Source organism: Empidonax traillii, unplaced genomic scaffold (assembly GCF_003031625.1).
Source record: "Empidonax traillii isolate 1590-97213 ecotype Southwest subspecies unplaced genomic scaffold, ASM303162v1 scaffold97:size1219025, whole genome shotgun sequence".
NCBI classification, from domain to species: domain Eukaryota; kingdom Metazoa; phylum Chordata; class Aves; order Passeriformes; family Tyrannidae; genus Empidonax; species Empidonax traillii.
This window is the reverse complement of record NW_020955290.1, coordinates 172,461-195,329: the sequence shown is the minus strand read 5'-3', so window position 1 is coordinate 195,329 and position 22,869 is coordinate 172,461. Positions and strand designations below refer to the sequence as shown.

Below are 22,869 nucleotides of genomic sequence, written 5' to 3'. Positions count from 1 at the left end.
CCAAGGCAGGGTCACCTAGAGCAGGTTACACAGGAACGTGTCCAGGTGGATTTTCTTTGTCTCCGGAGAGGGAGACTATTCGACCTCCCTGGGCAGCCTGTTCCAGTGCTCTACCACCCTCAGTGGAAAGTTCTTCCTCAGATTACAGTGGAACTTCTTGTGTTTTACTTTATGGCCATTACTCCATGTCCTGTCACTGGGCACCACTGAAACGAGTGTGGCCCCATTCTCTTATCACCCACCTGCGACATATTTATATGTACTGATGAGGTCCCCTCTCTCAGCCTCCTCTAGTCTTAACTAAACGGGCTCAGCTCCCGCAGTCTCTCCTCGTGAGAGAGATGCTCCAGACCCCTGATCATCCCTGTGGCTAAGGGGCACTGCCTCGCTGTAGGAACGGTATCAGAGGAAACAGTTTTCCCCGCCAGACGTTAACCCCGGGCAGGTGCCCGGTTCCCGCCGCGCCCACCCTGGGCAGGTGCCGGGTTCCCGCCGCGCCACCCCGGACGGGGTGGCGCGGCGGGAACCCGGCACCTGCCCAGGGCGGGGACACGTCCCCAGGACACGCCCCTCGCTCGCCATAGGGCAGCCCCGGTCACGCGGGGTCCGGGTGGTGACGCTCTCGCGAGAGCTGCGGGTGTATGTGGGCAGTGCGGGCGGAAGTGCGGCCCTTTCCGGCGACGCCGAGGCCCGAGCAGGATGAAGGTGAGGCGGTGCCGGGCCGGGCCGGCGCCCTGGGTTGGGGAGCCCGGGCCCCACTCCCGCCGCAAATGGCCCCGCCGCAGCCCCCCGGGCTGCCGCCGCCGCCCGATGGTCCCCGGCGGCGGGGCTGGAGCGCCTTGGCGCGGCGGATGGGAGCGGATTGGCAGCGCGCGACATGGCGGCCGCGCTGGCCCCGCTGCCTCGGCCCGCTGCTCTCCGGACGCCGGGCAGCGAGGCGCCGGGCTCGGGAGCGGCCGCTTTTCTCTCGGAAGGGCCTTGCGAGCGAGAGGCCCGTGAAGCCGGCAGCGGGGCCCGGTGGGGCGGCGCCGTGCGCTGTTCCCGGGCCGTGCTCGGGCACAGTGCCGGGGGGCTCCCCCCCCCAGCGCTGCGCTGCGCTGCGCTGCGCTGCGCTCCGCAGCAGCCCCAGGGCATCACGAGGGATCACTCACGGCAGGGGCCGCTCCCCTGAAGTGACTGTAGTGGTTTGCACGGGTTGTGCTACGAGGGGTTTCCAGGAGGAGGAGGGCACAGGTTTCTGCTGCCCTCACCTTGTTCTGCTCGCAGTCCGTGGTTGAGCTCCGGCTGCGATAGTCAGTTTTCTGTGCGACTGAACGAGTTGTGCAGCCCAGGGTGGGCGGACACTGACCTCCCCTGGCTCGGTGCCCCGAGTGCCGCGGTGATGGGCTGTGCCTGGTGAGCGAGCGTTCCTGGAAGCGGGTGGGGAATTTCAGCTTTCAAGTGTCGAGATCAAACCAGTAGGTAAATACTGATCTTTCGTTAAGATGCCTCAGAATTTTCAACCGTGCCTGTCCTTTTCTCTTCCTTTTTTCTTGTTAGCTCAACATCTCCTTCCCAGCCACTGGCTGCCAGAAGCTCATTGAAGTGGATGATGAGCGCAAGCTGCGAACGTTCTATGAGAAACGGATGGCCACGGAGGTCTTGGCTGATTCCCTTGGTGAGGAGTGGAAGGTAAGTAACACAGAAGGGCTTGTCAGAGTTGTATTTGAGGAGCTTATATTACAGAACTACAGAAGTTTTTAGAAATGCAGTAGTCACGATAACAGCAGTTGTATGTCGTATGTTTGGCAGTTATCTTGGAAGTTTCTCTGGCTATGGATGTACAGAATTAAGTGATTAGTCTAGCCTGTTTTGGTACTTTAAATTATCAGAGTGGAATTTTTTCATTGTTCTTTAGAACCTTGTGTTTGAGGTTTCTTGCTGTGTTTTGCAGTAGTTTCTTCTCCATATGAGTGCTGTCATGGTATTCAGGACAAATCTGCAGTGTGAAACAGCTGATCCTTTCTTTAGTTAACAAGCTGGAAATGGACCTTGTCGTCTTTAAACTGCTGCTAACACATGGAAAAAAGCATGGGCCTGGTGGATGGGTTTGGAATAGTTCAGTGTTAATACCGACAGTGCAACTGGATTTAATAAAGTTGATATTTTCTGCTACCACCTTTGCAAGGCAGGCAATAAAAGCTTTACTTTTTACCTTCCTACTCCAGACACTCTTGCAGTTTTCCAGTTCTGTGCAGTTTTCCAGTTAATGATAACAGGCTTTAGTTAGGTTTAGATTTAAAAAAAGCTAGATAATAATGGACAAGGTTTTGTGTGGTGTAACTTGAACAAAACTTTAGGAATCGCTAAATATAAGTTATGGTATGCAGAAGTATTTTTTACGTCTTCCAGGTAAAATTCCTGAACCATTGCAAAGGTGTTGGTTAAAGCAGTTGTTTGCAGTGGCAGTAACAAGTGACTTGTGCTGAATCAGGGACACAGTGTTTAGAGCATCCACTGTGTTGTGATGCCAACTGCTTTTGGAGGTAATAGAGACAAGGGCAACTAAGAAGTGTGTTTCTGTTTTTTGTAGGGATATGTTGTCCGGATCAGCGGTGGCAACGACAAGCAAGGCTTCCCCATGAAGCAGGGTGTCCTGACTCATGGACGTGTCCGCCTTTTGCTCAGCAAGGGCCATTCCTGCTACCGCCCCAGAAGGACTGGAGAGAGGAAGCGCAAATCTGTTCGCGGCTGCATCGTTGATGCCAACCTGAGTGTCCTGAACTTGGTCATAGTGAAAAAGGGTAAGAGTCTGCATGAAACAAATAAAAGTAGGCAGTAGCCTGCTTGCTGGTGGCTGGCAAGTTAATGTGGAACGCAAATGCTGTCCCAACTCTTAAATGTGAATGTGTCTTGAGATTCTTCTGGGCATTGCATTCTGGTCACTGAAAGACTTTTTATTGCTGCCAGCAATCTGATCATGTTAAACCAGCCAAGGGTAGCTGGGGTGGTGGTATTGGCAGGTGAACCCTAAGGATTATATAGTAGTATCTTGGATTTTTATGTATTTTAAACTTACGGTTTTGCTGCTGAAGCTGGTGTTCAGTAGAGGTAGTAGTAATTAGCATGTTTAAACTTGCATTCTCCAAGGTGAAAAGGACATTCCTGGGCTGACGGACACAACTGTGCCCCGTCGTCTTGGTCCCAAGAGGGCGAGCAGGATCCGAAAGCTGTTCAACCTGTCTAAGGAGGATGATGTTCGCCAGTATGTTGTGAGGAAGCCTCTGAACAAAGAGGGTAAGAACTCCAGTTTTTCAGTTCTTTGGTTTCTCGTAATCACTGGCAACAAGGTGTCCATCCTACTGCAGTGAATGAAGCACAATGAATAGCAGATCCAGGAGGTCACACTCACTATATTTAAGCTTTGTCTGCCGCAATTTGTGGAAAAGAATTTTCTTGGTTGCTTCATTTCTTCACCCCTCTTCCCCTTTTGTTTAATTTTTTTAATTTTTCGCAGTTTGTTTTTTTAAAATGTTTGATAGAATCTAGCCTAACATTCTAAGAATAACCCAATAGTAGTTGTTATTAAAACAAGAGAAAATATAAGGTGGAATATTGTTGGAACATTTTTATGTTGCAGGAGGGAAAAAAAGCAGTGTATAGAGTAGATGGTAAGATTTTGCCCCATTATTTATGGCAGTCTCCGAAATAAACTTTTATTGGAAGGGCACTGCTTTGCTTACTGTCTGTCTCTTGCAGTGTAAGATAGTAATTTTGGGTTCTCTTGCATTTGATCAGGGAAAAGAGAAAGTGCAGATTTTTAGCAGAAAGGACACAATAAAACGCGGGCCACTGTGAAAGGTTTTTGGGGAAAAGACTGCATCATAGGAACTATTTTATTCATTTAAGAACGTGATCCTGGTAGATGTCAGACTGTTGCTTGTAACTGCTGAAGTCAGTCAGCACTGGGAAGTGAAATTTTACAGATTTTTGTGGTGATGTGGTTTTTTTTGCTCAATGTGGACTACGTAGATCTATTTTTTGGGGGATAAACCATGTCAAACCTGTATTAAATGTTAGATTACATTTTAACACTGAAGACTGTTCTGAAAGTTAGATAATGATCATCCTTACTCATAAAACTTCAAAGTCTAGGAGGAGTTACTATAGACAGACCTGCTGAGAAAGTAGGAATTAACACTTGATTGTTGATAACAAATCATAAGCATTAGGACTATGTATTGCTAATGTGGCATCTTATACTAATTGATCATTTTTCCTGTAAAATTTGTCAAGATGTTGCACCCCATATAAGTTGCTATAATATGTAGTGCACTAAATGATAGTAAATAAATATATTTACTAAATAATAGTAAATAGAAGTTATTCCACAGTTGGTCTGAAGAGGCCTGTGGCCTTTTTGGAAGATAGTCTGCCACTTCTGATTTGTAATACATCTTTAGGCAAGAAGCCCAGAACCAAGGCTCCTAAGATCCAGCGGCTGGTGACTCCTCGAGTGCTGCAGCACAAGCGCAGACGCATTGCTCTGAAGAAGCAGCGTACTCAGAAGAACAAGGAGGAGGCAGCAGAATATGCAAAGCTCTTGGCCAAGAGAATGAAGGTGTGTTTGCAATTTTAATTGCCCCAGAATCAAGGGATTTTGCAAACTTGGCTGTATGCTTATAGCTGCTCTGTACCTAGTTCATTTTGAATATGACTGCCTAAACATGAGTATAAACACAGCTGGTCAGCTGGGCGGGGTTGAATATTTGTCTGTTTCTGCCAGTCCTAGTGCAATAGAACCTAAGCAGGCCCATTAGTTTAATTGAGAGCTTATTTTGAAGAAAACAACAGATACTTACTGTGAAAATAACTTCTTAAGTAGCAATTTTAGTTCAATGTATCCTGGTTTAACTCAGATGCTCAAGCATTTGAGTGGTTGTGTGGAGCAATGGGATTCAGCAGTTGATCTCAGTGGAAGATAACTTGGCAAGAAGGTACTTGTTTGGATGAGTTTTCTCTTGTTTCTAAAACTGCAGTACTGCTTCAGCGGTACTGCTGGAATATTTGGCACAATAGTTGCTGAGTTTCGTAACTTCCAGATGGAAATGAGGATACACCTCTTGTATGTTGTGAACTCTGCATTATTTTCTTTACTATTATTTTGGATGCATACTCTTTAAAGACGTCAGTCTGTACCGGTTTGTATACTTGTAGAATTTTTCTGTGAAGAAGGAAACAATTTTGCTATATTGACTTACGGAATCCATTCCTCCAACCTGTATTTTCCGTGATTTGTTTGTTTGTAGATATCTTAAAGTGCTCGATTATGCATAACATCTCTGTACTCTCTTCATGCTTTCAGGAAGCCAAGGAGAAACGCCAGGAGCAGATTGCAAAGAGACGCCGGCTTTCTTCATTGAGAGCTTCTACATCTAAGTCTGAATCAAGTCAGAAGTAAAGATGTACATGATATTAAAAATAAACCCTTTTTCTCGTTAACTTTGAGTGTGACACTTTCTTGTGTATGTTGTTACCAGCCATCTCTTTTAAATAGTAGTTCAGACTAACTCCATCGCACAGACCAAACTGGACCAGACCATAGTCTTGATTCAGTTCTCCTTGAGAACCTGGTGTCTTTACTGGGCAGTTCCAGTTCATAATCAACCTGTGCATGCATGTGGATGTCCCTTCGAGCAGTATTTAGCTGCAGGGACAAAACCGTGCGTGATGGTTTGGCATTTCTGTGGGCAGAACTTAACTCATTTAGTACTTATTTCAGTGGTTGCTTTGTTGTTTTTTTAATCCAAAGGGTAGTGTTTACATATGAGAAAACTGCTTTTGATACTGAGTTTAAGACTAGTAAAACTTACATCCTCCAGCTGATTCTTGGCAAAGTGCAGTTCTGAGACTTACTGTAACAGGCTCCCCACAGAAATGGTCACAGCCCCAAGCCTGCCAGAATTCAAGGTGTGTCTGGATAATGCTTAATCAAATGGTTTAGTGTTAGGTAAACTTGCAAAAAGCAGGGAGATAGTCTTGATCATTACAGGTTGTCTAGAATTTTGTAGGTATTGCACAGTTCTGCTCTTGAAATCAATACCAAGCATGAGTAAGCCAGCAGTTAAAAGGAAATCCAGAAATGTAACTCAAGGACTAAAAACTTCATAGTAGCCTTAATGTATTCAGACAGTCTTGGGAAATGGGACCTTGGCTCTAACAGAAAAATGTATGTTAAGTCAGCCCAGACACTAACAGAGAACCTAAATGTGTCACCAGCACTGAGGGCAAAGATCTACCTGCTGGCAGTGCTTAGTCTAGCTCACCCAGCTAGCTCACACAGCTTGCTTCGCTGTGAGGTAAGGCTGATGTCCACCAGGAACGTGAGGCCTTTCCTTGCTCAGCTGCTCTAGCCAGCCTGCTCCCAGCCTGCACTGGTGCATGAGGTTATTCCTACAAAAAGGCAGGACCTTTATGGTTATTTGCAGACCCCATCAGTTCTCCAGCTTGACAAGTTAGTGACCCTTCTTCACTCCTTGTAGACAGCAGAAGTTAGTTTCTACAGAGGCGGGGAGAACTACCACTGATGAGTACTCAACAGCAGCTCTGAACACATGAAGGATCAGAGCTTCTTTAAGCCAGCACCTTCTGCTATTGCCCTCTACCATCCTATTCCCTCAAATTTCCCACCTGATTCTGGTGGCAGTTCCCTCCTCTACAGCTTCAAACCCAACCTCTACTTGTGCTTCTCTGGGGATTCCTCAAATGCAAGCTTTTGTTCCTGTGTTAACACCCTCCCTCCTTCAGCCTCCTCCCTCAGGACGCCACATGAAGGGTAACAAATTTAAAGATGGTGTAACATTCTTAGCAGTGAGGAAAGCAGTCAGAGGAAAACATAGAAAGTCACCAGGATGCTGACAAGACTATTGAAGTTGAAAAGACTTCACTTCTTCAGCTATCTAAAACCAGGCCTGAAACTATGAGTTTATTATGAGTCTTCTCCACATGTAGCAGTTTGTTCTATGTATATCAGTCTCTTCAGAGAGAAAAGCCTTTGGAGTCTAGTATTCTTATTTTTACTGTCAGAATAATGAAGTGTCTGCCATACATGAGGAAGTTTGAAAGGTACTCGCTGTGAAGGTGAAGGCCTGAAACACTTGTAACTCACAATTCTATTGCTTAAAATTTCATCCCAGCCTCACTCCTATTACCACCCTTGCCCAATTTAAAAACAAATATCCTGGAAACTGCATGTAAATGTGCAAGGACGAGGCAGGAGGTCCACTGCTGTACACCAGGATGCATCAACTGAAAGCACCACTCTGTGCACCCATTATGAAGCCACTGAGAAAACAGAACTCCTGGGAAGTTCAATCAGCAACTTGTTCCTACCCCTTGATTAACAATTCTTCTTCTGGTCAGCAGAGAGCAGCAGCTCTGCTGTCAGGATGCCAGGGGCCATAACTTCCCTATAAACAAGATATTCATGGATTCTGTCTCCCTGAACCTGTTTCTAAACTCTTCCTACCTCTGCTAATTCCCATTGCTTCCTTAAGCTGCCACAAAGCCATCCACTGTCATGAAACAAATTTCCACAAATGAATCCCATCTTTAATTTCCCTCTCCCCCTGCTCCTGTTCTGTCCCACCATTCAGCAGTCACCGAGGTACTGTGAAACGATGACTCAGGAAGGCAGTCAAAGGTCTTTCCTTTTTTCCAGCTATAGGCTGAATTTGCATTTAAGATCAAATTCTTTCAGGCATGTAAGTGCAATAGCAAAATAGCAAAAAAGCTGAACAACTAGAATTTTTTATGTAGGATCATACATATTTTATTTTGGGAAATACATTAAAAATTGTTTCTTAGGTTAGAATATACAGAATTCAGAATATGCAGTGTCCTTTTAAAGTCAATTTTTTGTCAAATGTACAGAAAACATTACAGAGAAACACTTGTTAATTAAAGCACAGTAAATGGATGCCATTTTTCAACAGTTCAAAACAGTCTCTAAACCAGTGCAAATTTTATAGCATTAAACTTCCCAGCTCACTTAATAAATTCATAATTTATTCACACTACATCATTTCATCCTCACTACAATACAGTCTAAGCTCCTAAAAGGAGTTTATTGTGCTTCTAAATAAACAGCAAACAATCCCTTTAATTTGCACCTTTGGTTGATGCAGACTGAAAGAACAAATAAAAACGCCATCCGTTTCTCTCGTCGTATGCATCACAATATACAGCACAGGAGAGCAGAGAACTAGAGTCCAATCATTTAGTTTCAACACTTAAAAGTTAAAAGGGTCTTCGTTTCTTAAAAACATATTGAAAAGCTGATATACAGAATGCATTTTAAAGGTTTTTATTAGTTGAAAGAAAAAAACCCCACCTTTGTTGAAAATGTATAATTATGTGAATAATATGACCTGCTTACCGTTTAATGAAATAAAAGTTATCTGCACTGAAATAATTGTTGAATTAAAAGTTTTAAAAAGAGGAAACTACTGAGTGGATTCTTGAATTACATACATTTTAACAATCAGTTTTAAAAATATAATTTCTATGATCTAATTTAATATACATTTTGAAAATATCCCCTGTGTTGCAGTTATTCAAGGAAAGCAGTAAACTCAATGAAAGGTATATTCTTCTAGCTGCAGCAATACAAAAAGCCATTAATTCACAGTTAAAATGGAATACAATTACTCATTCACAAGTGCAATATAGGTTGAGCTTAACTAATGTGAAATTCTGCCAGGAACAAGACTGAGTTACTTGCAAAACAAATGCATTTAGTTTGAAACACATATACTAAATAAAATAACTTCCATTATAATTGTACTTACTGTCTTGATTTATATAAAATGTAAAGATGGGGTATGACTATAAGTAACATACAGATGCTTCTAGTAACATGTAAAATCTGTAACCAATTACTGTGCCAATATTGCAGCCACATCAGTCTCCTGATGACACCTAAGGGAGTTTCAATGTTTTTAGGTTTTGGAGATGCACCAGAATATAATTCATAAAGAAAAACTTTGTAACTTAGGAATCCTGATTTTAAACACTGAAGACCTCATTTGTTGTTTTAATTCTACAAAAAAATAGCTATTTTCATATGAGCACACAAGCTACGTGTCTAACTGTTTTATAGTCGGGTGAAAGATGCAAGAGAGTATATTCCCAGCCTGACTGCCGCTCAACATCCTTAGAGCAACAATTCAAGGAAGCTTCTCTTTGATAATTGTTATTCGAATACAACCTTCCTAAGTTCTTGGGCAGACCTGAAATTCATTCTTTGCGTCCACATATGTAACCAGATTATTTTACATCCTCACTTTCTGCGCACATTGAAAGTTTGAAGTTAATGGTGATTTGAAATGTTTTCTTCAGGTTACAAGTCAGAATTCCAAAATACACACAGAAGAGCGATCTCCTCCTGAACACTGGCTGTTCAGCTACTAGAAGGAGTAGTTTTGCAAGTGAGCAAAATGCTACTTTTTTTGCTTACACTGAGTGGAAAACAGAACTAAAAATCAAGCTTTTCCACACTCCTCCTTCACAACATTTTGCTCAGATCAGTCATGTATTATGGATTGAGATGAATCTGGATTCCTAAGAGTGAGGTGTCAAACAAATTAGAAGCACTTGTAGGTAACTAAGTCATTCCCATAAAGCCCAAGAAGTTCGTGCTGTCAACTAACTTGCAGAGAAATGTGCCTTTAGTGCCCAAATGTCAGAAAAACAAAAGTGTTTGCAATTCACTCACAAAAAACTTCTGAAAAAAACTTTTGAAACTTTTCCCTGCTTAATTTTGGCCAGATTTTCAACTATATGAATATTGAGCCATGCCAAGCTATTTTATTCCATGCCCTTTTCTTATGCACACTCACAGTTCCTTCAGTATTCAAATTAGGGAAGCATACATCTCAGAAAGTTTGTGCAGGAAAACCTCCAGTCTCTGCCCATTTGCAGGAGGAGACCTAAAAGTCCAAGGAAAACCAGCAAGTGCCATTATGCATTTAAAACGCGAGAACTCAATTAGGAAAAAACTACTCAGTTCTTAAATTCTTTGAAATTTTTGTGAGCTCTTACTTTTTTTTCCCTGATAAAAGCATCTTCTGAGATGGAACTTAATAAACCACTTTCAGAGATCTCCCTTTTCATTTGAGCTATGGATTACATTCAAGAACCAACCGATTAGTTAGTTATTAAATACTAAGCATTAAAAACTCCCTATTAAAAGGAGTAAGCCCTTACTTTTTTTATTCTATACTAGAGAATTGATTTCAATATGCAGATTCAAGATTTCAAGTAGTTACATGCAGGACTTCTACCACTCTGAAATCCACATGCATACAACAGGAATAAAAGGAAATTTGTAGTGTACAAAAATGCCAATATGCAGGAGCAAATCAAAGCAAGTTCAGTCCTTTTCCCCTCAGGCTTTAGTATCGTTGGGGTGTTTTTTGTTTCTCTGTTTAGTGTAGATATCTGGGAAAAATAATATTTAGCACTAGATGTTATGACACAATCAGTTTTGCTGTCTTTACAACACTACTACCTGATTAATCTGTATTTTTAGCAACAGATGAGAAAGTTGTTTTGAAATGAAGGTGATGTGTTTACAGAATTTAGTTCATAGTAATATTATTTCCTAGGTTTTAGAACTATTTGGATGTTACCAACTATCTAAAACAGCACTCACTAGACAGATTTTCCTTGTAATTTTATGAGCTGGGATAATTTAAGGATAACAACAACTTGATTCCTTGCACATTGCATCACAAAATCACATGGTTTGTCCATTTAACACTAAAAAATTATCTTTGTGTAACTGTTTGTTGAAGATTAAATGTACAGAGTTATACAGGAAAATGTGCTGGTTTGACTTGTAGAAGTATTCAGCTGTTTGGATGAATGCTTTAGACAGACTTTTACTTTAAAGGACGGAACCATGCAAGTCAACTATGAAACAGGAGAAGAGAGGAAAAGATTAAGAATCAAGGCCTACTCTTCCATTGTGATGTAGGTCAGATATCAGCAAGCAACTATGCATAAATGCAAAGAATAAAGAATAATAAAAAAAAGGTCAGTTTGTGCTTTCTCACTTTTAATTGTTGAGAAAACACAAGAGTTTCATCAGGAGAGACTCTGTCCAGATAATATCCCCATATAAACTTAGGATCAGCACTTAAAACAGAAGGCATCAGTCTATGATGCAAGTGTATTTTGTCACAGATAGTGCAAATCCTTTGTTTTATCTCATGAAAAAACAAAAGTTGGTTTTACTTTTTCATATAAAAGCTGTTCCAGACAGATCTTCATCCCTCATCATTTTCAAGAATGAAAAACTTTAACAGAGTAGTATAAAGTAAATACATTCATACTCAGATAAAATTAATATTTTAGCTATGCTCCTTTTATATGCTACAAATCTTCTCTTTTTTTCCCTCTAGGAATTATTCCATCATAAAAACCACACCATTATATTTCAGCAATAACCTAGAATAAACCTCATCATATTCTTCAAGTAACAGAAACGTTTAAACTGTTGACCAGTATCCAGGCTCTCCTTGCCAAGACCGTATCTACTGTAGTCAGTTAAATATGTGAAGTGAGGAAGTGTCTTACCTACTAGAAGCAACCCAAAAGATGAATCCATCTTTTCAGATCATACACATAAGCACTTCATTTCTGCTAATATACACCTTGAAGACCACACTTATAAATACATTATAATTGAAATATTGAATTTAGGCTATCAGTGCAAAATAATTAACCCACAGGCTAGCATGAAACCTAGGGGAGATAAAACCTAGGGGTGATAAAGAATTCAAGGAAGACACTTTTTAAGCACACACACATATAGTAAAATCACAATTTTTTTCAGACAGTATCTGTTGCAATCCTTGTATGTATCCTAATGCCACTTGAGCTTCTTATTTAATTCTTCAGAAAAGAAATCCATTTCTGAGCTGCTCAGAGTAGAAACCTATCCTTTTGGAGAAAGAGGTCAGTATATTTCCAGGATCTTATCTTATGTCATATAGAGAATAAGGGAAGTTGAGTCTAAGTTTCTGTTTTTTTCACAACTACAGATATACATTATGAAAAGGTCAGCCAAAGATAATTTAGAATACTGAATTGGGACAACTGTCAGGAGAGGAGTGACTATTTTAGGTACTGTGATCTGACTAAAGCAACTGCAATGCAGCTTCCAATCCAAGGTTTCAAATATTTACATTCACACATTTATTCACACTAACATAAAGATCCCTCTTTACGTAAAGGCCATTTTAAAGCAGCAGTAAAAAATCTAAGTATTCTGTAGCAAGAAAGGTGGTTTGTTAAAATAGACATATATCAGTGGCCCTTAAGAAAGCCACTGACCATAGGCTGCTGTTTATTCATCACCTTTCTGAACAACTTGATACTGTGTGGGAAAAATCTGAGTAAATATAAAGGGGCAAAAAGATCAACCACTGAAAAAAATCACCCTATTAGTAATGTTTTAAAACATTCTGATGTACTTTACAATGTGTCTCATAAGATGAAAGACAAAAATATACGATGCAGCTCAATTAAATTGCTTTGACAAATTGCCCAGTTACCACCGTTCGAGATTCAAAGTGTATCTATCACACTTTTCTGGTTTTTTTTTCCATTTCTGCTTTTGTATTTCTGAAGTTTAGTGCATGTCTTCCTCATTTTTATATAAAAGGTGCTCCAAAGCACTTCCTGCAACACTCAACCCTGCTGCTTGGTGGAGCATCTATTTTCTGCATCTTTTCAAGAACTTCCTTTGGTAGTTTTTTAAGTGCGAGTCTGTATTCACTATCAAAGACCTCTGAAATAGAAAGAGCATAGCTGAGGTTATTTAAGAAACACTGTACAGTGCACACTACTGTTTTATAAAATGCTTTTGGTCATCTATATAGTAACAAAATTATCTTCACTAACTAGCTGCTGATTTTTTTTTTTTCAAAATGCACCATCTCACAAAACCTGAAAAGCATCTTTGTAAGATGTATGACATCACAACACATCATGGTGGATGCCCATTAGTTCTATAACAGTTCAGTTTGCCTGTATTTCCCCTATCATATCCCATAAGGGAGTCACTGTGCTTACATAGTACCAAATAGAAGACAGGGTAGAGCAGATCAGCAGGGGCTGGGAAATCAGGTCTAATACATGGGTCAGAGAAAGATGGACAAGACTGGAAACCACCTTTCATACATGAGGAATTAAAACTTCAAGCTAATACTCTTTGTTTAAAATAACTTATTACTAGTTTCAAACAAAGTCAAAATTAATGGCCCTATCTGAATTACATTTACATAAAAGCAACTGTTACTTGAAGACTGACAGCCAAGTACTCTTCATTAAAACACACCTGAAACTTAGAAACTTATGGATGAAAATTCAGTTTTATACTCTAGTTTTTGTGGAAAATATCAATACACACCATAATACAGGCACTGTGCATTTCAGAGTATTTTTTACTTACCAATGTCAATGTTTTCTCTCCCAAGAGACACGAGAGACAGGAAAAGAATTTCCCTGTAAAAACTCCTAGGGGAATATTTTGAAGGCTGAGTTAATGAAAGCACCAACTGTCCTAAGTCTACAAAGTCATTACTGAAGATGCTAATCTTCCATTATGTACTTTCTGCAACTGTTCTGTTTAAAACGTGAACAATCTACATGACTACCAGCTTTAGGGTTTTTAACTTCTATGTACTTTTACTTAATGCAGAAAGCTATATTATTGCCAAATCCTAGCAGTTACATTTTTCATGAAAAATTCCTCTGCCCAACATGCCATAAAAATATCAAACAAGAAATATGAACTCAATCACCACTTATTTAACAACTCATCCCTGCCTGAGGGGGAAGCACTAGGTGTGGGTTTATTTCAGATCACCCATATTTTGGTGGTTTGTTCGTTTGGGTTTTTGGTTTTTGGTTTTTATTTGTTTGTTTGTTTGTTTGTGTTTGTTTGTTTGTTTCAGAATATTATTATCCATCTCAGAATTAGGTATCAATGAATAATCAAATATTAATTCTTTCCCTTGTGGAAGTCAAAAAGATGTTTCTCTAGGCAGATTAGTTTCCACTTCTTTTTAGTAACTACAAAACACAGAAGTAGAGATGACTTAGTATGACAGACTTCAAACACTGTAATTTACTTTAGAGGCTCTTCTGTACAAAGCCCCTGAATTCCAGTGCAGGCGGCAAAATGTACAAGGGTTATTTAAGCATCTCTGTTTGTGGATCATGCTGCATCTTCTTTTCATAGCCAATACTTCTGGTTGCTAGAATTTCAATAGATATAAATGGGGAGACAACACACTGCAACAGGATGCCGTACACTACACTTGCATTTATCAGTTTACTAGATACGGAGCAACACTAAAATCTGCATAATTAACATCTGTATTTTTCTTACTCATTTGTAAAATGCCCGTTTTGATTTAAGAATCCCATTCATCCATTTGATCTGGATGAACTATGCATACGGATACAGAATGCATCTGTTTGTAAACAGGTGCATAAACAAATAAAACCATGGCGTTTGGTGGACACAAATGAAACTGAATATTCCCCACAGGTCCTTATGAAATTATCATTATGAAATATATATGGTCTGATCTTGTTTAACTTTTAGTGGGGAGAAAGTAAGAAGAGATTATCCCTTTACCTCTGTCGTTTCAGATCTGGCTTAACTTTCTGCAGGAGGAGGTTGATCGGCTTAACAACATCATTGTGTTGAATACTTAGTTTGATGTTCTCTAACAAAGTGTTTGTTGCCTGCTGATCTTCTGCCAGTGTGGAGGGTCTCTTTTCAGAAGAATCTGGAAAGTATATATATATAGACTGTTAAAGCAGTGATGATTTTTTTCTTATTTTAATAAGCAGAAGGTATTTCAAAAAGTGAGAAACATATAGAGAACCTCTATTCAATCTATAGACATTTGTTAAAATGGAAGGACTTTGTCTACTTATCGTCTTTACGCAAAAATTACTTTATACAAAAGTGACAGGACACATCAAGTATCCAAGTGCAAGAACTCCCGCATGACAGAGAAATACAACAGACCAAAGAGCACCCAGCATCAGATGTTGCCCGTGATGGTTTGTTGGCTGACATGCCTGCATAGCTATAGCTCGATAATGCAGTGAAGCATTCAAATCAGGCGAAGCGTATTTAGCACCACATCTAGAGCAACTTCTCCCACCCTGTTTAAGCCTATGACATACAATGAAGAGATTAAACTTTTTCACACAGAGCAGTAAGGTACTATCTAATTTGATACTCAGAATATGTCAAGTACCTAAGGGATTGCAGATGTTCCACATACTAAAAAAGCTTTCAAACTGATGGGCTGTATACACTTCAGACACTACAAAACAACTGTTTCTTTCCACAGTCTCTGCTCCTTCTGTTTTCTATAACATTTGCTTTACTTACTGAGATTTCTCCAAGATATATAGAGTGGCTCCCCCGGCTCCTGGTGGAGGTTGATATTGTCCCACAGTAGCTGGATGTATACTAGCCTGCTATCTTGAGCAAGAGATGTCAAAGGAAGCTAAAAAAACAGGAGGAAATGGAAACCAATTTTTGACAATATCAGTACAGTGTTACACTATTGAAAAAAACTACTCTTTTATTAATTTTGCAAATGACGACTTATTTATCTTGAATCCAGCAAAAAGAAGATAATGTCTTCTAAAGTAAACTGCAATCAACCAGAGCAGTCACAAGTACTGAAACATTTAATTGCCAGTTCTAGTTTATCCTAATGTATGAAGAGCATTTAGTTTTCTACAGACATCTGCAGAAACTATTTCTGATTATGTATCTGGAAATATTTTTTGTGCACTAAACACCTTACTTGATTTTTACCACTTGCCATACCATACTGTAATATTTTCTGACCTGATGAAAATTTGGTATGCACGCCTATGTATTGGCCTTTCCAAAAAGTAGAAAGAATCTTTATTTGTATAAACACTGATAAACTATATAAAAATAGTTCAATAAATATGAACTATTTATTTCCATTAAAAATATATGGCGGCAAAAACAATAGTTCTGTAATTATTTTGTAACATTAGGTCCCTCTGAACTCACTAATACAAGTAAGAATTAGCAGGCAAGAAAAATTTACCACTTAGTGTGTCTATTTAAATAGTAATTATGAGACATTTTGTCCCATCTTGTGCTTTTCCCTGCTAATGCACTGTGGTTTTCCCATATGCTTTAGAAATCATTAGTATTGTCTTCAACTATGTTTCTTGAAAAACTGTTCTTGGTTCTAGGTGGGTGTTATTTTGAAAACTGAGGAAAAGATTTTTAAAACTGAAGTGTATATAAGTATATAGGAAAATACTACCTTTTTTGCATGCATTATAGACAAATACATACTGAATTTGGTACCTACTTTCACAAATTACATAGGTTTTAGAAAAACATCTACTCCCTAAAATGAGAAAATTAAAATACTAAAAAGATACATCTGTTCTACAGCTTTTGTTCTAGTTATATAGTAATGAAACTCAGTGCAGTTTGAATAGCAACACCTATTACTGGAGGAGAACAAAAAATATTGACCAGTAACTTAAAAGGTTATAAACGCAAGTATGTAACCCACTGTATTGTGTACTGCCATATGTTGTTTTTTTATGAGTTCTTCACAGACACATCTTGTTTCCTTCTACATATCAGCCTTCTCTTTAATGAATCTTACTTTATGGCTTTCTTGAAAGAGACCAGATTGACTAGAATTTGAAGGCAGTTTTTACTCATCTTCCTTCAAGACTCCTTGTGGAAAACAAACTTATCTACTCATATTATAAAAAAACAAGAACCCAGATTCAAGCTATTTAGAAATTACCTACCTACTTGTTTTGAACCACTCTCCAACTTAACTTAGAGTAGTATCTGCCATTCTAATACGAGGAAGCCACTTACCTGCACTCCATCATTACAGTGCTCAGATGTCAGAATGAGTCCAGGTAAGTTGCTAGGTAGATCCAATCGCTGGAAATACCAGACTAGGTTCCAGAAAATGATGGGGTGTTGATTGATGAATTTGGATGTATGAATTACTTGCTCTCCCTCATTCTCCAACAGTGATTCAAGCTCCTTATGCAGTACCAATGGGCTCAAGTAGGGTACAGATACAGGAAGAGGGTTAGGTCTTTTTGCTAAAGGATCCTAGAAACGGAACACCGCACATTAAAAAAATGTTTTGTTTTTTACAAAATCAAAGATTTTTCTTCCAGAAATACTTTTCAGGATTACTTGCTCTGGAAACCTCCATTGGAGCTTCTTTCCAGATTTGGAAGATGCCTCTGGAACTAATGAACACACAGTAACTTTACAGCAGCAGTTTTCACTGTTGTGATATTTTTAACTGTGAAGAACAATCATCTATGTTCTCTCTCTTATGTAAACATGAAATAAATGCTAATTTGTTAGGACTTGTTCCTGATTGTGCAGTTTCAAGCTATCTAAACTAGTAGCTGGTATTTAGGTATTCCAGTCTGTGGCTGGAAATTACAAAGAAATGTCAGCAATTAAATTGGCTGCGACACTGAATCATCAGTTCACATTTTAAGACAGCTTCCGAACAATAAAAAGCACCGAGAGAGAGGAAACATTTGTTTCACAAGTAAGAATAATGTAAGAGTCTCAGTACTGCCTCTTACCTTCTCCCATACACTCAACAGGTAAGACTAAGAGAATACACAGTACCACTGGAAATAAATGCACAGAAGTGGAATGAACTTCCACTTCCGCAACATTGTGTTGTTCACACTACTGCGTTTAGTGTGCTGTAGAAGTTGCTTTGTTATTAAAACAAACTTCCAGATTTAGAAAGACAAAGACTAGGCTTCATTCCACTAGAGAGAACATTTCAAATCATGCAGAACCATTTGTACAAAGAATTGAAAAGGCAATTTTAGATTAGGTGAACCAAGATTTTTATCAGAAGTAAGAACATGAAAATATGCCTGGCCATTCCCAAATGGACAAGAATGCTAGTAGTAGAATATTACTAAGTTCATTGTATTCAATGCTTTTCTGTCAACTGAATACACAGCTTCTAAACTTACCACAGCTTCTTGCAAACTGTTTGGAAGACTAACTGTTGAAATGCCATGAGATGGTCTCTGGGAAAGATCAATGTTTTGCAGTGGACCTCCAACACTGTGGCTCCTAGTCAAGGACACTCCTCTTTTTGGTGGATTATTGGTATGTGTCTTCATGGTTCTGGGATCTGTAGTCTGTTCTTTTGTCATATCACTGTGTGAATTTTAGAAGAAAATATGCTAATATGAAACTACTGAACATTTCTATGGCAACAGGAAGGAAGCAGAGAAAGGCTGCCAAGTAAAGATCCCAAACCAACTTTCTCTACTGATAAGGAATCGTTATTTGCCCTGCTATCTCCACTGTTTAGAGAACATAAACCAAAATGCCTCTCAGAATGGTATAAATACCCCTCCAGAAAAGCAGCCAGGAATAACCTAAGACATGAATCTGAAAGCACTGCAGTTCTGTACAGATGCCATTCCTCTGGTACAGCCTTACCCTGCTTAGAAAAACAGCAGCATATAGTTTTGCCGACCTACAAAGACAGTCTTGTTTTAGCTATGTTCTATTTTACTTCCTCTTCCCTTTATATTTACTTTCTCTGTCATAAACAGAATAAAAATATAACAGAAAACAATTCATACACTGCATTCCAAAATAATTGAAAAAAAAAAATGCTGTCAAACTCATCCAGCAAGATAATTTAAGCGAACTCAGGCTTATCAGATTTAACCCATGCAATCAAGCTGTTTGCAGATCTGGGAATCTTCATTTTGTGCTTTTATAATTGAAATAATGGATAAAAATACTTCAACTACAATATAGAAGAAAAAACAAGTGAAATAGAAAGTGTCTGCTTCCAAATAATCTCCAAAGAAAAGAGAGGAGATTAATTTACAGGTGGCCTTCATTCTAAGTTTTACTTTAATTAAAAATATATGTCATCAAAATAAGACATGAACACAAGCAATACCCCCTTTTACTTTTACTGTATTAAGACTAACTACGACCACATTAAGTCTTAATTATCTGACACAGGTTCATTAGTTCCCAGGCACTAATACTCCAGAATTCCGAACCGAGTAACGACTTAAAAATAAACTATTACAACAAAACATAACCAATCCCAGAAGAAAGGTCACAATTCACAGCAGCATTATTTCAGTTCTTCCCTGTTTCAACATGACACCTTCCCCTTAATGCTATTTTCCTCCCTCAAACTGTTTCAAAAGTGGTATTTTTTTTCAGTTTCAGTTTTATGTAGGTTTTATTTGTCATGTGTCATAGAACACACACTCAGCACAATTGTTCAGTGCTGTGAGAGCTTTCTCTCAAATAAAACTGTTCCAGACTTATTTTTACTCATAATGCGGCATCCCTCTTTTTAAAACATACATACAAGGAAAGGAGAAATAATGCTTGAATTTTGGTGCAACTTTAAAAGGTAATCATGTTTTAACAATTAGAGGTTTTACCTATTAATCAACAGCAGATGGACACGAAGTTTTATTTCTATAGCTGTATCTCTAAAACCTAGTCATTTAGTGTACCAAGTTTATTTCAAACTGAAAAAAGCATGCTTAAAACACGCAAGAAGGAAGGGAGGAAACAGATGATCATCAAGTTAAATTTGTACTTTACTGTATTTGCTACAGAACCAACCTTCACTTTAGAAGTCTGGAATTACTGATACATTTCTGACAGAACCAACAATCCTGTTTTACCTACCTATGTTCTGCTGCAGAGCTAGTTTCTTCAGCTATGGTGTGGCTGGACTGCAAGTGATCTGAAAAACTGATCAAGTCAGCGACAACCGGATTGGACAATAGTTTCTGCTCCAGGGGATCCGTGGTTAATGGAAGGGTACCACTCTGCAAACTATCTCCTGAAGTACTTTGCTTCAGGAAAAAGCTAAGTTACAACATGAATGAGAGGAAAAAAAAATACCAAGGTTAAGATATAAGCACAAAGTCATAAAGTTCCATTTAGTTTTCAAAAGTAGCAAAAAGAAAGACATAAAGCATGGACAAGCTTGACAACAGGACACAAATTTCATCCTACTCTCGTCCCTGAAACTTACACAGGCAGAGCAAATGAAGACAGAGAGATCTGCAAAAGAAGAAATCTTACAGTGGACATAAATCATTACTAATGATATTAGTTTGTCAAGGTTCCCAGGAACAGAAATAGTGTATCAATAGCTGACACATCACTGAAAATGGTTGCTATTGTAATGTGACATTACAGACTACATGGTCAAACACCATTAAAGGCACAAGATAACATGAATGTGACTTTCTTTCATAAGTTTTAACTACATATTCTACAGCTGCTACAGATATTCAATTTTTGCAGTAGAGAACACTAATGGAAGCTCTTTTTCACAGCGATAACCACTACAGTGAGAACTGGAACTTTAAATTAAGTTCTGGTTTTCACAGTGCAACTACAAGAGATAAAAATAGTAAGCAGAGAAGCCTAAACTGCAGAAAAAAGAAACTGAAGCATGTGTAACTAAAAGCTGTTAGCAAATTCAACCTGGGAAAAATTCTTTGCTGACAGATTTAAAAACTTCTTCAAAGTTCAAGATCCATAGGCTTTGTTTTAAAATCTAAACAAAATAAAAACAAGCCTATACCTTCCGTACAGTTATGCTTAAAAAGAAAATATGGCAAGTACGAAATGAAAATTTGGTTAAAAAGCAACCAATTCTTTAGGTTTTGGCTGATATACAATGAACCTCGATAGTTTACACAATTTATAATTTCCCTCGGCACAATCACGATTGTCAAATAGTCTAGAATGCAAAGGCAGAAAGAGTATCTATAAAACCCACTGACCTTGCAGAGCCACGTAGGTCTTTAAATTCAATATTAAGCAAAGGCAGAAAGGTACTTTTACAGAAAGGACAGGTAGTGTTCAAGTTTGAATCATCTGCTGTCCATCCAGCCATAATTTCTTCATCATAAACCAAAGCGCCGCAAGCTCTACATTGAGAGCAGCTTGACATCAATACCTAGAACAGCAAAGAATGAATATTATCAATCTTGTTTCAGGGTTCTTTTATAATTGTTTTTTATAGGCTTGTTATCCACAGGAGTTTAACAAGTATCAGAAAGCCAATGGAGAGAACTGTGTTCACCAATACTTTCTCATCCTCAGAGTTCTCTCATTCACGTAACTTTTACCTTCGAAATGAAAATATAAATAATTTACTTTTTACCTGGAAAAACCATTATCCTGAAAAGTTACAAATGTGGCATTTGGAACTACTTGCTTTTTTGAAGTTTTCAGCATATACAAATTCTTTTGAATTGTATAAGTAAATGGGCGCTCACTTATCCAAAAAACAAAAAAACCCCCAAACTAAACAAGGAGATCACTCACCAATTACTGTCACAGGCAAAATAGACTCAACTAGGAGAAATTAATTTAATTTACTGCCAGTTAAAAGCCTGAGTACAGTAACGAGAAATAAACCCCACATTTCAAAACACCCTCCCCCCACCCCTCCCTTCTTCCTGGGTTTGACTTTCACTTCTGACTTCTCCACCTCCTTCCCTGAAGTAGTGCAATGGGAACAGAGAATGGAAAATTGTGGTCAGTTCATTACACATTTTGTCTGATGCTCCTTCCTCCTCACACTCTTCCCCTGTTCCAGTGCGGGGTCTCTCCCACAGGAGACAGTCTCTGTGCTCCTCCCCATGGGGTCACAGGTCCTGCTAGGAGCCTGCTCCAGCATGGGCTCCCCTCCCCAGGGTTAGTCTCCTGTGGGCATCCACCTGTTCCTGCATGGGAGGGGATGGCTGTAGTGGGACATCCTGCCTCACCCTGGTCTTCACTGCAGGCTGCAGCACAATCTCTTCTTTGGTGCGTGGAGCATCTCCTACCCCTCCTTCTTCACTGACTTGGGTGTCTGCAGAGCTGTTTCAGTCATATATTTTCATTCCTCTCCCACAACAGCATTTTTTCCCCTTCTCAAATACGCTATCCCTGCAGCACTGTCACTGACAAGTCTGGCCTTGGGCAGAGGTGCGTCCGTCTTGTAGCCGGCTGGCACTGGCTCTGTTGGACCTCGGAGAAGCTTCTCGCAGCTTCTCACAGAAGCCAACCCTGCAGCCTCCTCATTACCAAAACCCTGCCATGCTAACTCACTACAAATGGAAAACCAGAAAGGTTTTTGCCTAATAAAAGTCTCATCACTAAACTAGACAGAGAACTGGAGAATATATGATAAAATTAATCCTATCTGCAGAATGGGATATACACCTTGATTTTTAGGTTTCGTCTTGTTTCCCTCGCGTGGAAACAAAACCAAAATCCTACCATGAAACATAGTACCTGCTATTTTAGATATCTGCCCAAAGATGTTTTTATTTTATACTACGCCCCTTACATAATGCACTACAAAAGTTCGACAAGGATCAAACATAAATGAAAACAATACAGGATCTAGCAAAATAACTCTACAGCTGAAAGAAAAGTGTCCAAGGCAAACGCAGTGACCATTGCCTACATATCAGAAATCATCTGGAAGCAATAACTGAAACAGAGAGGCAAACAAAAACATTATCATGTCAAGTTCGGCTGGGACAGAGTTAATTTTCTTGTTAGCATTCTTTACAGTCCTGTTTTAGACTGGTGACCGGCTCCACAAGTGTTTTAGTTGTTGCTGCACAGTGCCTTATACAGCGCCAAGGACTTTACAGCCAACTAAAAAGATAAGGTATTAAATCACATTCAGAGATAAAACTCTGTGTGCGTTTGTTTTTTCA

At 39.3% G+C, this 22,869-nt stretch overlaps 2 protein-coding genes across 2 annotated transcripts in view; one reads left to right on the top strand and one right to left on the bottom strand.

Annotated features, from left to right (window-relative positions):
* Positions 1-589: 589 nt before the first annotated feature.
* Positions 590-5,481, top strand: RPS6 (ribosomal protein S6). The gene is made up of 6 exons (XM_027881844.1): positions 590-705; positions 1,540-1,671; positions 2,573-2,783; positions 3,130-3,276; positions 4,443-4,600; positions 5,345-5,481. Exons 1-6 carry the CDS (start codon positions 700-702, stop codon positions 5,438-5,440), a joined length of 750 nt encoding a protein of 249 aa, XP_027737645.1. The 5' UTR covers positions 590-699; the 3' UTR covers positions 5,441-5,481.
* A 4,984-nt stretch (positions 5,482-10,465) lies between these two features.
* Positions 10,466-22,869, bottom strand: part of DENND4C (DENN domain containing 4C) — a 67,230-nt gene continuing 54,826 nt past the window's right edge. The window contains exons 26-33 of the mRNA XM_027881841.1: positions 20,935-21,110; positions 19,823-20,005; positions 18,115-18,304; positions 16,967-17,212; positions 15,464-15,581; positions 14,693-14,846; positions 13,499-13,563; positions 10,466-12,835 (exon numbers count right to left, since the gene is read on the bottom strand). Coding sequence (XP_027737642.1) covers positions 12,699-12,835; positions 13,499-13,563; positions 14,693-14,846; positions 15,464-15,581; positions 16,967-17,212; positions 18,115-18,304; positions 19,823-20,005; positions 20,935-21,110 — 1,269 coding nt within the window. The 3' untranslated portion in view covers positions 10,466-12,698. The remainder of the gene's footprint in view (positions 12,836-13,498; positions 13,564-14,692; positions 14,847-15,463; positions 15,582-16,966; positions 17,213-18,114; positions 18,305-19,822; positions 20,006-20,934; positions 21,111-22,869) is intronic.